The sequence below is a fragment of the Mixophyes fleayi genome, chromosome 5, assembly GCF_038048845.1.
Source record: "Mixophyes fleayi isolate aMixFle1 chromosome 5, aMixFle1.hap1, whole genome shotgun sequence".
Lineage (NCBI taxonomy): Eukaryota > Metazoa > Chordata > Amphibia > Anura > Limnodynastidae > Mixophyes > Mixophyes fleayi.
Window position 1 is genome coordinate 232,383,570 of NC_134406.1, and position 16,499 is coordinate 232,400,068.

At 38.7% G+C, this 16,499-nt stretch overlaps 2 protein-coding genes across 4 annotated transcripts in view; one reads left to right on the forward strand and one right to left on the reverse strand.

The window, feature by feature from the left end:
* SULF1 (sulfatase 1) overlaps window positions 1-1,898 on the forward strand; it is a 103,099-nt gene extending 101,201 nt beyond the window's left edge. For 2 of the 3 annotated variants that reach the window (XM_075213620.1, XM_075213621.1), the window contains one exon: window positions 8-1,898. In XM_075213620.1, the coding sequence (XP_075069721.1) occupies window positions 8-819 (812 nt within the window). In that variant the 3' untranslated portion in view covers window positions 820-1,898. The remainder of the gene's footprint in view (window positions 1-7) is intronic. The other variant, XM_075213622.1, reaches the window with a different exon arrangement.
* Window positions 1,899-5,227: 3,329 nt separating this feature from the next.
* SLCO5A1 (solute carrier organic anion transporter family member 5A1) overlaps window positions 5,228-16,499 on the reverse strand; it is a 74,882-nt gene continuing 63,610 nt past the window's right edge. The window contains exon 10 of the mRNA XM_075213623.1: window positions 5,228-14,393. Within this exon, the coding sequence (XP_075069724.1) occupies window positions 13,933-14,393 (461 nt within the window). The 3' untranslated portion in view covers window positions 5,228-13,932. The remainder of the gene's footprint in view (window positions 14,394-16,499) is intronic.

Below are 16,499 nucleotides of genomic sequence, written 5' to 3' on the forward strand. Positions count from 1 at the left end.
GTTGCAGAGGACAACTATGGGACGGATGGGAAGGTTAACCTGCCAAATTTCACAGAGGATGTCGACTTGAAAAGACTGGAAGATTTGTACAGCGTAAATGAAAGTTTTTATGACTACAGAAACAACTATAGACTTAGTCCGGATGACTGGGCTAATTACTTGAAGGATGTAGATAGAGTTTTTGCACTGCTGAACAGTATCCCTAAAAATAATTCAGGAAATACAATTGCGGTTGCACGAACTTCTGAGTCTTCTGATACCCCAACTCTGATAGAAATATCCTCTGGTGACTCCGAAGACGAATTTAGTGGTGTAGTTGCAGAAGAAAGGGAAACTAAAATGGCAGCAAACTTTGATGTCTTGAATTTGAGCACAGTAATGTTTAATCACAAGAAAAGACTTGAAACAAATAACGATATTCCCGAGGGGAAAAAAATGAACCAGGCACACTGGAGCCAGCGTAAAACAGAAAGATGGACAGACCACGTAGATTTAGATCCCTATGAAATGGATTTCAGTGGAAATGGATTCATGGAGTTGGAATCTAAAAATACTTTAAATATTCAGACTATTAGCTATCTCCCTAAAGAAACTCCGCAACATCATAGTCATGCCGGTGAAGATTTTTTTGAAGATCAGATATACCTTCCTATGGACTCCACGGCTCGCCAGAGGAAAAAAATCTCCGTTACAGATCAGTCACATGATTCCGAAGGCGAAGAAATCACAAAAGTCATATCTACAGAGGATTCTCCAGGAGAGATTAACACAAACTTTGATGTAGAAGGCAGTGCCTCGCTCCCCATCTCTTCTGATTGAACAAATATACAATAAAAAAAACAAAAAACATAACTGTGGCACTTGACATTCCAAATTTGGTGCAGTTACAGCTTCTCTTTAGCTGATCAGAGTTTGTGATAATGGTCTTTACATATCATTTTATACTACTTGTTGATTAAATTAACACATCACAAAATTTGACTATCATTGCATGGTGTTAATACAACTTTTTATTTTTATTTTATTTTCAACATTTGGGCTCATATGGTTTTTTTTTTGTTTCTTTATACACCACAGATTTTTATATCCCCACTATTTTTTATTTTATTTTTTAACCACTGGAATTTCTTAAGTAAACTAATATTGCACTTTTTAAAGCTTCTTAAGCTCGACCACCAATTTTATGCTTTTAAGTTCATCACTAAATCCTGTTGGTTTCATAAGGAATTGTGTACAGAAAAACACATTCTGTGACAATAAAATGTGCCTTAAAAATTGCAATTTGAATTTGAAATTACCTCATGATATTTACATATGCAAAAATACATTGAGAATTAATAGATTGGTAACCAATGTTAATTAATTACCTGTTAATATTGACCTAATTCGGGTAGCTATTTTTAATGGCAAATGTGGCACATCATTAAAAAAAACACAGTATTTACAGGTTTACTGCTTACTTAATTTACTGACCTGAATAAAAATCCACATTTACCAATTACCTCAAAAATTTTTTTTTACCAATCCTCACAGGAGAAAATATTTTTTTTTCTGTTTTGGTTTTTGTCAAACTGTGTATTGTCTTTGTATTCCATATGAGCAATGCAAATCTTCATCACAATCGTCCTGACGTGGTCTTTGTACATATGCTAAAAGTTACTTGTCGCCGTACACGTCATGTATGTGACAACAGTACAAACGTATTTATGGTCATGAAAGTAATTTCATTTTGTTTGTTTTTATTTTGTAAATAGATTTCAGATTAATAGGATTTGTTTTGTTGTTTTTTTTTAATCATGTATAGTATTCTGTTATACTTTTATAGAACAACTCTGACTTCAGGAAAGTCACGAAGCAACATTTCTTCAAATAAAAAAAATGGGCTTTAATTTTACAAATTCAAAACTTTTTTGTAAATTGATTTTTTGTGTTGTTGTTTTTTAAGTTGGTGCATTTATACACACGTGTTTGTTCTAAATAATAATGTGGGTTTTACTTAATAAGACAAGGACATGAACATATTTTCAGAAAACCCCCTGTTGCAACTGCAGCCACTAGAACCACAATGATTGTCATAACTGGTATAGAAAAAAGTCCCACACTCAGAATACTACTAATTACTAAGATGTTAATGCTTGCTTCTGTTCAGCAAGGGCAATACACTACAGAGATCTCCATGTGAGAAGTTCCACCTATGCTTATCGCTAGGTGACAGTCATTGTTACAGCAGTATGCCTGCTTTTCACACTTGTTTTCAAATTGCTGTAACATATTTTGGGTACATTAATTGAAATGGTGTTAAAAACACTTTTAATATAATGGTGTGATTCAGAGTGCAAGAGAGATTTACTGACAAAGCCAACAGTAGGCCAGTCCATCAAGGAAAACAAGCAGAGGGCTGTGCCGTTTGTTCCCCATCGCTGTGCCGTGAATTTATTTTAACTTATTCCTAGTAGAAACATTATTAACAAAATTTTGCATCCACTGGATGTTGTTTCTCAGAGGTGATGGGGACTATCCACAAGATATTACAGTGTATCCCTTATGATCCTTTTGACAAGATGTCAATATAAATATAGTAAGTAGATCAATAAAATGTGTCATGTACAGACAACCTAACCCATTTATTCTGGGTAATAGTTATTGGTTTCTGAAATCAGTGATATTACATATGGAAATAATCTGGGCTTAATTAGTTGATCTATATAAAATATTGCGAGTTGCATCGGTTGTGGATGTCGCCTACATACAGTGGAGTGCTGTGAGCTGAATTTATGAGAAGGTAGTATATAAATTCACTAGGAACCAGTCCCTCATAGATATGTCAGGCCTCCATAATATAACTCAGAAATGCCTCAGTGATATAATTGGTTCCTAGCAAGTTGATAAGATACATATTGGTTAAATTCATAAAGTAGACGCCCCCAATGTTCCCTCCTAGGTAAGCAGCACATAACCATTTTTCAGCCCACCACGCATGGATCCAAAAAATCCAGGGATGGTGTTAGCAAAGGTGATGCCCACACTAAATACTTTATGACCCCACCAGTGGCATGTACACCTCCTTCACGTCACTTCTGGGATCATTTAGGACCAATGATCACTCGTTCATAGCTCCAGAATAACCAGATAGCGATGTGGAGGCACCTGAAGGCTCACAGAGTATTCAGTAACTAGAAGTTTTCTGGGCTGGGAACGTGGTAATATGGGGATATGGGGATCTGTGCAAAAAGCTGACAGTTGGGGTGTGGAGGATTAGTTAGGGGTATCTCTGCAATATATGTTTGGCAATGGATGGCATCTGTGCAGTATATGGCTGATAAGACAATTAGGGGAGTCAGTGCATTATATTTCTCAGCCATTGCTAACAGTAGGTAAACTGACTCTAGTGTGTTTTGCTTTTGTGTTTTGCTTTAGTGTTAGGTTTAACCTCCAGTGGGGAAGGACTGATGTGAATGACAAATATTCTCTGTACAGTGCTGCATAATTATCAAAAATGTAAAATGGGTGTTAGCCAACCTGATCCCTTACACATGGTGTAAATAGTCTACTAGTTTTCCATCTGCAGTTACCTGGGTTAAATTAATTATATCAGTTAACAAATTCAGCCCAGGTCATTGCAAATGCAAATAAGTGTAAACAGCAGAATCCTGACCTTGTAACACCTGACCCTCTCCACCCAGTACAAAGTGTTCTGCTCCTAAACATTTCACTTATTAGCCTATTGCAATTATCTGTGCTGAACTAATTAATGAAAATGGTGTTTTAAACATCAACGAATTCAGCCCAGGGTGCTGTAATAAGACAAGAAGTGGGAGGTTCAGGAGTGGAGCATTTTTTTTATCAGGTGGAAGAGGTTCTGTTGGAGGGTCAGCTGGTTCAGTGGTTTCCACCCCTATCAGGAGACCTCACACACTGTGCATATGTTGTTGACTTTCTCACTTGAGGAGAAGTAGATTAAGCAATAATTGCACTAATTACATATATTGTATATTATAATTATTATGTGTTCCTATGCTCTATAAAGATGCCAGATTTGAGAGCCAACGTGAAAATACAATGTCCTAAGGCCAAAAGTAATACTGTACATATCTGTAGATGATTCATCTCCTAGCAATAAAATTAAACATCTTTAGTCTCGTGGAAAACAATCTGCAAAAGTGTCCTGGTTAATGTTAACAGCTATATAAAGAATATGGAAGAAAATGAACATCTGTTATTATGAGCCTCAGATTGTGCACCCTGGTATGGTACAAATATTGCGATTAAGTGATATATTGTAGTTATTATCTTATACCAAACAGGGAAATCAGTTGCTAGTGCCACAACCTTTTCCTCAGTCGTCATCTAAGGCTGGGTACACACTACAGGTTTTTCACCCGATTATCGTACCAATCACACAATAAATGACTGTTAGGTCTGATATCACATTAGTGTGTACGCTCCTACAATCATGTTTATCGTTCCAAAGCACATCTTATTGTTTGATTTGATCTTATAAAATGGACTAAAAATCTCTATAAACGATGGAACGATGTCGGGCAAATTCTGCAGTGTGTATGCACTCATGACCGGCAGTGTAGGCAGATCTCTATAGAGTTTACAGAGTCACAATCTTTTCACCCGATGGTTATGACAGATGAAGAGCACAGATCTGAAGGTAAACCTTGTAAAACATTTATAGTGCGTACACATGAATCAACAAGCTGATAGGGACTTTATAAGTTATTGGTAAAATTGTTAACGATATCGCATTGAGGAAATTTTCTGAAGTGTGTACCCAGCCGAACTGATGTGGAACTGCAAGTCCAGAACAATATGCACGCTGAGGCTATAACCAGCATGAGCTGCCAGCTGTAGACCACCGGTGGTCCTTCACCGGTTGTGGAGCTTTATACCGCACAAACTCCTTTTCACAGGAGACAGACTTCTACTTTTTATACTTTTGTCCAAATGCAATCACCTGGGCTCAGTTAATTATCTTGAATTTACAGATTTTTTTTAAAGACGTTAATAAAATCAACCCAGATTACTGCAAATAGAAATATAGTGTGAAAAGCAGAAACTGTTACCTCACTATGAGGAGGTTGTCCCAGCCTCAGGTTGCAGGTCACGCTGAGACTTCTAGTTCTTCACTACCAGGAGAGCTGCAAGCTGCATGAAACTGCTTCACCTCATCAATACACAGAGCATAATATGGAACGTCACAAGTAAAACACACAACATGAACAGTTTCTCCTTTATTATCATATATCAATTATTGAAAGGCTTGTAAACAAACATTTTCAAAAAGATTAAATTGAACACACCAGTTTTGACCTTTTACAAAATGATTTCAAGGTCATCATAGAAATAAATATCAAGTAAAAACAAACCTAACTTAGGCAAAAACAAGATCTGCATTACTCTTGCACTACAAGTGAAACAGTTTGACCTGAACAGTCTCTCGGGCCATACCCTAATGTGATAATACTTCTTCATCACTGATAAAGTTCCAACACATTTCACAGTGGTCTACAATCAGAGTAATGGCATTATATGGAAATGCATCAGCAATTATGTACTGTAGCGGAATAAAGCATGGACACATGTATTCAGCCATACATACAGTAAACTACAACATATGTGGTCAGGGGAGGGCTGGCAAATATTAGCCCAGAGGGCAGCAGCCTATTAGAAACATTTTAAAGGAACAAAAATGCAGGTATTCCAGTGACCCAGCGCAATGTAGCCAATTATGGTACCATCCAGGGGCAAACGCAGGATCTGTAGAGGGGGGTTTCCACACCGTGCCGCCAGTGGGCGTGGCCAGCATGCATGGGGGCATGGCTATAATTTTAGTAGGTGCTTGGCTGCTCTCCAACTCTTCTTATCCCCATAATATACATGGGCAATGCTGCCTGCACTACTGTTAGGTGCACACAGCTCTCCCTTTTCAAGCAGAGCTGTGTGAAGCAATAGCAGGGTCCAGCCACCTCAATTATATAGTGCCCCAAGCTTGGAGGGGGGTTTCGGGCACTAGGAAACCCCCCCTATGTTTGCCTATGCCTGCCCCCTAGCCCAGCCAGCCCTTGTATGTGGTCTAATTAACAATTTCCTACTGCCTTAAGTATGAATTAAGTAGAATTGCAAAAATCACTCTCTTCAATCATTGTCAGGCATTAAGTTATTCTTTGTATTTACAATGACATTTTATGACCTTGAGAACTGCAGTACATTATTCCCAAGTTAATTCTTTTAACGTTACCATAAATGTATAAGATTGCTTTTGGTAGCTTTAATTTATGGCCATGCCCACTGTAATTCACAACAAGGCTAGTTCTCAAACGAGTCCACTATTTATGTAAGCACCTCCGTTTAATTGTATGATCCTTTGTACCAGTGTTGTTCTGTTAGAAATGGGTAGGTAAACCAAGTTTATGTTTTTACAACACTCAGTAGAGCACTAGTAATTGTTGCTGTAATGGAGCACAAAAATGTTTTTTTTTTTACGCTCGTACTGTCTTCTACTTGCGGCTGACACATTAGAGAAAATATATGTGTGGATGTAACCTAAACTCTGTTTAATTAGAAACACGCTAATCCTGCCCAAAATTTCAGCCCCTAGCCCAACACATTATATTTAGAGTAGTGGGATACAGATCTGGCTTCAGAGGTGTTCAATCCTCACTTTTATAGCGTTCTCTTCTGAGTGATACTTTATTCTAGTTATAAAATTCACTCTGCTTTTTATATAATATCACTAAGTTTAGCTTAAAAGTTCTATAGCTGAATATTTGCAAATATTTGATTACTATTATTTTTTATTATTGTTATTATTAGCTAATTTACGTTTCCGTTAAGTGATAAGTTCTATGGTTCCGAGCTTATAATTTATCTTATACAAAATAAAGTATCAACTGGAATTGCTTAATACTGAAACATGATAAATACTAATGAATATTATAGACCAACTATCTCCTACATTTTTATCTAATTCATATTCAAGATTATGATAATTGTAAAGCGCTACAGAATTTGCTGGCACTATATAAATAAATGTTGAGGATGATAATAAATTAGTGCAATACATTTATTTTCATGCAACATTCCCAAGTAACCATGCCTTATCTTATGGGTTTAACTATGTGATGTCCCAAAATTCTAAATATCATGATTTTATTACTAAACTCATGTGAGTAGATTTTATTGCACAATATCATATTCTATTCATCTACACAATCGTAAGCAGCAATTGCAATAGATGCTATAGACATAGTCTACTTAAACACAGTATTTCATCTGAAATTGTAAAAAGGTTAACCTTTTATGCACAATTAGCGGTTTGGGGTTTTAGCAATATCATAACCTCGTTATTTATAAATTTTTGTAATAAGTCAAAAACTCAGATTTGAGTTAGAATTCAGATTCTCTTCCAAGAAACACTGCATATCTATCACCAGTTGGTAAGTAAAAACTGCTACGACTAGACCATGACTCCCCACTGAGTTTGTAGGTGTAACAATAATCATAGTTGCATAGCCTGGGAGACCCCAAATTAGGAGGAGACCTCCCCGACTCCCAAGAGAGTAGCAATTCTCCCAGAGACAGCTAACCTACTGCAAGGTGGGTAGGGACATACCTCAGTAAATAAATAGGGGTAGATTTATAAAACCTTTTAAAAAGAAAAAAGTGAAGGTGTTGCCCATAGCAACCAATACGATTCTAGCTATCATTTATCTGGCACGTTCTAGAAATGACAGCTAGAATCTGATTGGTTGCTATGGGCAACACACTTTTCCTTCTTAGATTTGATAAATATACCCCCTAGTGCAGGCTTGGCTAACCTGTGGCACTCCAGGTGTTGTGAAACTACAAGTCCCAGCATACCCTTCTAGCAATAAGCTGCTATATATTGGCAAAGCATGTTGGGGCTTGTAGTTTCACAACACTTGGAGTGTCACAGGTTAGCCAAGCCTGCCCTAGTGGAAGGGACATGATAACATGAACTGCATCTTTTTCTACCTCACCTCTGCATCGCCTGGAAACGAGGGAGCAAAATTAGGCAAGTTTGTCTATAATCTAAATGTTATAGTGCATGTACTGTGATTCGATCCTACCTATTGTATTTGCACAACTCTACATTGTGTGAGTAGTGGAAGCTAGTAGGCTGCGATATACCAGAGGCAGCGCTGCTTGGGCAGGTTCAGCAGTGCACTGATGGAGATGAGCACACTGGATATTGCAGAAATAGCTCTAATAATAACTAGGTAGAGGTAAGCAGTAATGGAGGTTCACGTGGGGTATACAACTGTTTCCTAAATGTGTGAAGACCCCATAATGTATGTTTAAAAGAAGTCAGCTCTTGTTTCAAAAACACAATACTATCAACAGTTTGAAGAAGTTTATAACTCAGTGCCCCAAAACCTAAATCTATCTCTGTCTTCATTTGTCTCAAGTAACTTAAATGGCCACTAAGCCTAAAATTTCACTAAACCTAGAATTCAGTATCAGCACCCACACATCTATCCAAGGGGGTTTTATTAGAGCAGCATATAGCCTGATTCCTACCAGTATTATCTATTGTATGTAGGCAAATGCCACGGATATGGGTAAGTTGTCTGTTTCACAAATAGATGTTAGTGTGGGTACCTATCTGAATGAGGTCACGAAGATCCTATTATACTACATAACAATGTTGCAGCATTTCTCATACATGTATTGTCTATTGTGCTTGGTATGCTGTAAGTGCTTAAGGTGTGCTCTTACACTTTGGTGTGTATTTTATAGAGCCAGTCAGGATTTAGCTAAATACACGTTTTATTTAGCAGAAATCCAACAATCGAGCAACCAAAGCTGTATTCTGACTTTCCTTCAATTTTTATGGACAATTCCTACAACTTTGGTGTGCAGGTTATCACTTTCAGGAGGTACAATTATACACAAGACATTAAATGTACGCTTATCTAATATGATTCAGCTGTGTCCAGCACTGGAGGCATTGCTGCAATACTCTGAGGCAGCACGGTGGCTTAGTGGTTAGCAGTTCTGCCTCACAGCGCTGGGGTCATGAGTTCGATTCCCGACCATGGCCTTATCTGTGTGGAGTTTGTATGTTCTTCCAGTGTTGCCGAGGGTTTCCTCCCACACTCCAAAAACATATTAATAGGCTGCTATTAAATTGACCTTAGTGTGTGAGTGTATATTAGGAAATTTAGACTGTAAGCTCCAATGAGGCAGGAACTGATGTGAGTTCTCTGTACAGCGCTGCGTTATTAGTGGTGTTATATAAATAACTGATGATGATGAATGTGGAATGATTAATAACAGAATATCTAAACATACGTTAATAATACAAATCAGACACAGCATTTAAACTCTTGTGGGTAACTTAAAGTGGCTCTTTAAAGTGAGCAGAACAAAGGGAAATACACAAAGCTAAACATTTTTGTTATTCCTATGCCCTGTGTTCATCCAAATGGTTTTGTCATTCTATATGCTGAGACTCTGGGGAACAGTGTTATAACATGTGCCTAGGTAAGAGCCTTTTCACCTATGTAACTAACTAAAAAAAGCTTTTGGACAGTACACTTCCAACTCAGTATAGGGTAATGAGTGGCTATGTACAGATTCTGTTGCCATGTAGCAGAACCAGAAGCTATATATGGACAAGTAACATGTTCGCACCTCAAGATGGTGCTGACTGTGCCGGGAGCAAATCTGTTCCTTATAAGAGAAGAAGATTGCTGGACCTGGGCAGATAATGGTGTTGCATGAATAATGTGCACAGGCCACAGTACAGAACCTGATTCTGTGCACAAGTGGAGAAAATAGATGCCCCTTTTGTTGAGTAGAGGCATTTCATTAATAGCCTCACATTTCATTAATAGTCTCACTATGAATAGTCTCACTAATGTAAATAAAAAAGAGGCAGTTCCCAGTGGAATGTATTGCATATCTGACAGCCACAGAACCCCAAAAACAGATTGGTTGGGGGCCTGACCATACAGGTTGCGCAACTCTAGATGATAATTTTCCCTTTGTAGACAAGTGAATTTCTGGCATGGCTCAAAGGCCCACAAAATCATGTGGAAATGGGTATAGTCGATTTTAAAAGCAACTGAGGGATTGTATAAGAACCAACACAACATTATAGTATAATGATATGCATCACGCCACAATAGCTGCATTTCTGCATAAAAATCTGCATTTTTCAAGTTCGTACATTACCTTTCTTGAGTGAATACTTATAATGTACAGAATATATTGAATTGCTGCAAACAGAAACATTTTACCCACTGTCCATATATTAATAAAACCAAACTTCTTACAAATATATATATAATTGTCCATCCTATGACAGATGCACTCGATCACTCTCACACAGACACGCACTAGTAACATGATAAAATGCAGTAGTTAAAGTATAATACAAAAAAAACACACTGAGAAGCAAAATGACATGTTTCAGGAGCCTCACAAGTGGCCCTTTACCCCACAAGGAGCTGCACATTACCTGTGCAGAGAAGTGTCAGATCACACTATTGCAGGGTTTCCCAAACCCAGTCCTCAGGGCTCCCCAACAGTGCAGGTTTTCCATATCTCCTTGCTGGAGCACAGGTATAGTCATTACTGACTGATACATTGTAACAGATCCACAGGTGGTTCTAATTATGTCACATGTGATCCAGAAAACCTGCACTGTTGGGGAGCCCTGAGGACTGGGTTTGGGAAACCCTGCACTATGGAACTAATGTATGACGTGTTCACACAGTCCAAGCCGCAGCTTACCTACAGCAGGTCAATGACTCAAAGACTAACCTGATAGACAGATGTTATAGATACATGTTATTACGCAGATTTGTGGATGATACACATATTTAACATAATCATAGATCTCTCCTAAATTATTAAATCATTCACAAGCAAAAATACATGAAATGAGACTATTGGGTAAACCAAGGAATTGTGTATATCTTCATGACTTGGTAAATCAGACTCATTATAATTGAAAGCTATCCATACACATAAACACAAACACTGTTCACCTATGTAACTAACAAAAATATCCTTTACTGTACACTTCCAACTTAATGTAGTGGAGCAATCAGCTGACTGTGTAGCTTTGTGCCAACTGAGACTCTGAGTAACAATATAATATAGGACAGTGTATACCACGAGGTAGAGGTCAGGGAAATGATTTGGGGCTAGGGAATGAAGAACAACTTAGGCTAAATCTACTAAGAGGCAAATTATTCACATCATAACTTGCACAACAGCTTCACGTTATTTACATGAGTGAAAAACAGTAAGGAGTCAAATTTGTATACCCTTAATTTCTTGACATGTAGCTTTGATGTTCCGTAATGTGAATTACAAATTCATTATCAATGTATAAATCAAATAATTTTAGTAATGAAATTAAATTCGTGCCACATCTCACCGAAGGACAGTTCTGTCACCTAGTAAAGGAAATCAAGAAAATACATTCTGTGATTATGGCAGAAATATGCTCTAGAAGGTCACATCCACACTTTGTTCCACGACATGCTGCATAATTCCAAACAAGACTTTTATTTTAAATAGTTTTATTCCATATTTAAAGCAGATATATTAGCTAAGCAAATTTTGGTAGTACAAATTAATTTCTTAGCCTTAAATGTGGAATAAAATAGTTACTTGTACAGTAGAGATTTGATTATAGTGGACTCAGCCCAAAGCAGGGCCATCTTTTCCATTGGGCACGATGGGCAGCTGCCCAGGGGCCCCATGGGTAAGGGGGCCCCATAGGGACGGCTCTTAATGAGAATAAATAATCCTGCAAAAGAAACAAACCTGCAAAAAAAACCTTCAAGGGTCACTGAGCAAGTACATCTTATTTATCTCCATCTCTATATATCTATATCTGTATCTGTATCTGTATACATCTATATATCTATATCTAGGGGCCCTGGTGCACTGCTTTGCCCGGGGGCCCATAATGTTGTTAAGATGGCCCTGGCCCAAAGGACTATACTTCACTTATATTATTAGTCTACTCATATACTGTGAATAGGGTTCTCATTTTTATACGTGAGTAGCTCACATTCAGATGATGCTCTCTATGGCACTGAACATCCCTCCTCTTCTAAGATCTCCTGGCCAAACGCTGTCAAACCACACTTAACACAGCTTACCCCTTAATACATGCTGTAAAGAGCAGAAATGTGCTTTAACTCAACCCAACCAATCAGATATCAGCTTCCCGCTCTCTAGTATAACCAGTCTAATAACTGATTGGTTGCTATGTGTGTACTACATTAATTAAATTAGCCCCAATGTATAAGAAATTTTAACATAAAACATATTTTTTAGATTTTAGAGGTTTATCCGTGTTGTAATTGTTTTTACATTGGTTGAGGGGTTTTAGTTAGGAGAAGCTAAGAATTTCTGTCCATGGTCAGATTGCTTTCCTCTGGTACAAATTGTATATGAAACAGAGGACAGCATGACTTTTATATGATTAGATTATTAACGGCGGAACTGCAAGTGAGATGTAATTTTAGGTATAATACAAAACAACACTATCAATTTCTACTGGTGAATGCAGGAAACAAACTTGCCCCTATATGAATGAACATAAAACCAATCAAACTAAAACAAAAGTTATTTCTAAGCACCAGAAAAACTGTCATAATAGTTTTTTTCCTTTATATAAACTTGTTTCCTATACTGTATAGATTTTAGATGATTATTTGTTACCTACACATTAAATACTTGTCTATATGGTTAATGTATCAATGCCCCTAGAGAAAACATTTGCTGTTTTACATAACCTTGTCCGATAGGTAGATTTAGAATGGCTTGCATAATTATGAATTCTCTTGCTTTGCTAAGTTTTCTACCATGCTTCCAATACAAATTTCCACAATGCAGTTGCATAGTTTAGGCTAATATAGTTGTGCTTTAACACATACCTCACAGTAAAGTTTATGTTGTATACTGTATCCTCTAATTACGCATAGTTCATCTCAAATAAAAAGCGCACGTTCAGTTACATCAGGTTTAAGCAACCTGTGGCTCTTTATATATTGCTGAACTGCAAGACCCAGCATACTATGCCAACCGGTGGCCATACTGGGACATGGAGCTCCAGAACAATAGGAAAGATGCAGATTGTCAGTCTCTGAATTAGATGGACTACTACATTATTACAATTAACGGAATGCTCCCTGAACTTAAAGGAAGAATAAAGCCAATAAATAGAAAATAACATATTTGAAACCTCACACTTAGAAATGCTCACTGACCTTTCCTTGTCAATGTGAGCTCTTTGTGAGTTGTATCCTCTGCATTGCCTGCTTCCTGGTCCTCTGTAGAGCTCCATATTGTGCCCAAGGATATCACAAGTGACTTTGGTTGGCGGCGAGATCTTACAGGGAGGAAATTTATTCTCCACTAACCAACTACTACGGTTGTTACCATGGAGACCATTAGGGCGTTTCTTACACCAAACTACTATTTCCTCCCTGTAAACATTCACTATCAACTCAAGCCACTATCCTTGGGCAGGTATCCAGACTCAATGTTGAGCTATATGGAGGAACAGGCAAAGGACAGCCAGGACCACTTAACGCCCTAAAGTTAAAGCCCTGACTTACGGGGCAAGGTCAATGAACACTTCCAAGTGTTCTGTTTATTATGTTTTCTTATTTTTTTTGCTTCAACGTTCCTTTAAGAAACCATTCAATGTTGCACATGGGTTTGGAGCACAGATACATCACTAACAATTAAAAAACTTCACTTATCGGAAGGAGGGTATAATCATTTTGAGGTAACCAGCCCTCAATAACCCTGTAGCTACTGATTAAAACATGTTGTCATTTTTTCCATATGTACGTAGTTCAAAAAAGGCACATGTTGAAAAAGGCGCCAAATTGAACTCAGCCAACAAAATTACTTTGATTCTCTAATCTACGTGTCAGCTGGGGTCTCCTCTTCTTGAGGATTCTCAAAGGATGAATGTATTGCTTCCAGGAAAGGCCCCGGGTAGGTTTGTGCTAAGTGTTGGATTCTTTTATCCATTTTACTCTCTTCATTTGGCTCTTCCCTGGCGCCAAAGGCTGGGCAGGATCTGGTTCGTGCATAATTTGGCTCGGCTCTAGTGTTGCCGATCCTCTCACTGACTGTGCTTATTGGGGATGCCTGCCACCGCCTCTTCTGCAACTGATCTTCTTTGTGTTTTAAGGAATACCAAGCCAAAAATATAAAAATGAATCCTAAGAATTTCAGACCAGCTGCCAGTCCAAAATAAACGAAACGAAATGATGTCACGTTGTATTCCCAGCAAGACCCTTGTACTCCACAGTCCTGTTGCCAAAGCATGCAAGTTGTATCAATAACAGCCCCAAAGTAGATTGGTGTAGGAATGTAAGCTGCAAAAACAAAGACACATTGGCTCATTTACAAATCTACAACTTTTCACACAATAAATAATTTGTAGGTTGCCAAAGTAATTACAGAATGTTAAAGGGAATACATATAGCAATTTGTAAGTTCTTTTTCATTAAGACATATGCAGAGAACTTTATTCCTTTTACTTTCATATATTGATAATGTTAGGACTGGGGATCCTTAACATATGGGTCAGCACCCAAAGGATTGGTCATCATGCCATGTAGGGTAGGTAGGATTCTCAATTTGCAAACCTATTATGTACAACAAACTCATAAGCTAATTATTGACGATTATGTGCAATTACGTCATTTTCTAATTATTATGCTTTCACAATAATAATCAGCAGTACACATCTGTCACATAACGGATTCACATCATTTTCACTTAGGACAAAAAAGGATTAAAAACTTCTGGGTTTGGAATGACCACAAGCAGGGGCTTAACTAGAAATTTTTTGCCCTCATAGCAACATTTTTTAAGAAGGGGCACCATGGCCTTTTGCCGTCTGCCGCTCCACTGTACTCCACACTGCACTTCCTGCTCAGAGCTCCCTCCACCTCTGCCGCCTTAGATTGCCAGCTTTAGTGAATGGCATTCTGAAGCTTCAAATGCCTTGAGGTGTCAGAGGTCAACAGGAAGCTCATTAAGCGCCTTATTGACTGCGGACATTGCACTATGCAGTGTAGAGCTGAGAGGAGATGACCAAGTGGAGAGCAGGGCCAGAATAGCCTGAGTGACAGCTACACAGGTCTCTTCAGCTGCCGGGCCCTGAAGCAGTTGCTCCCTTAGCAGTTACGCCCATGGCCACAACACTTTCTATTAAATGGTTCTCTTTGGGGCTATTTATCAAGAGGTGAAAGCCCTATGGCCGAAGAAAAGGCCTAGGTAAGAACATGTATAAACTAGAGAGTATATGTGTGAGTAACAAATTGTCATACATGTGTTTATTTATTATTAAAGTACCACCTGTGCGCTCTGATAAAGGGGGAGAGTTTGGCAGCAAAAGGAGAAGCTCGGTAAGAGGGGGGAGTGGGAACGGAGAGCTGTGGAGCTGGGCAGTGCTAGCAACAGGGATAGAGAGTGGCTGAGAGGAGTGACCACTGGGGAACAGACTGTACATTTACATGCTGTGCGAAACTTGTGGAACTACTGAACTCAGGAGAATCTGGTGTGGGTATGCGGGTAATAGTATTTGTAAAGTTACATTTACCTGCATCTGGACTGTACACTTAAGATAATGTGCTGGAGGATAGGGGAGCTGGACTTATGTTGCTATACTGTCTAGCCCCTAGGTTCCCAAAATGTGCGCCGCGGCTCCCAGGGGTGCCGCGGCGCTGTCACAGGGGTGCCGTGGACAGGAAGAAGAAGAGGAAGGAAAAATAAATAAAACAAAAAAAACTACTTACCAATTCGGCGGCGCCCGGGACCCAGCATCCTCCTCTTTTCCTCGCTTCTCACTGAATGCCGGGAGTGACGTCACTCCCGGCATTCAGTGAGAAGCGAGGAAGGAGGAGGATGCTGGGTCCCGGGCGCCGCCGGATTGGTAAGTAGTTATATTTGCTTTTATTTCTTCTTCCTGTCCACGACAGGATACAGAGGGGGCACAGCGAGGGGCAGAGCGCGGAGGGGTATAAACTATAGTGATAACTTGCTAATGACTCAAAACAAAGGAAACATAATCTGTGCTTGTTTGTGTGATGGGATCAGCAGGGGAGACAGGAAGTAAACTTAAGCCTAGACACAAGGATATAATGTTTGACACAGATGAGCAACATTTTCAAAACTCTTCTGTGAAATATTTGAATCGTTCCATTTTCAAACGCCAAATTTAACAAGCTTCTCAATCGGAACTTGGACTTAAGTCTCCTCAGTCCGACCCCAACCACATCACAGAGCAGAATGAAATGATTATTGTCCCAGCTTAATTCATATGCTATAAATATCACAAATCGGATATATGCAGTGGATTGTGAAGCAAACGGGGAATTCGAAGATCGTATCACCAGAACTTCGTACCTCTGCGGAACAACTTGTTCTGCCGCAGAAGTCATGTTGTCTACTGTCTTGGCTGTTTCGGATTAGAT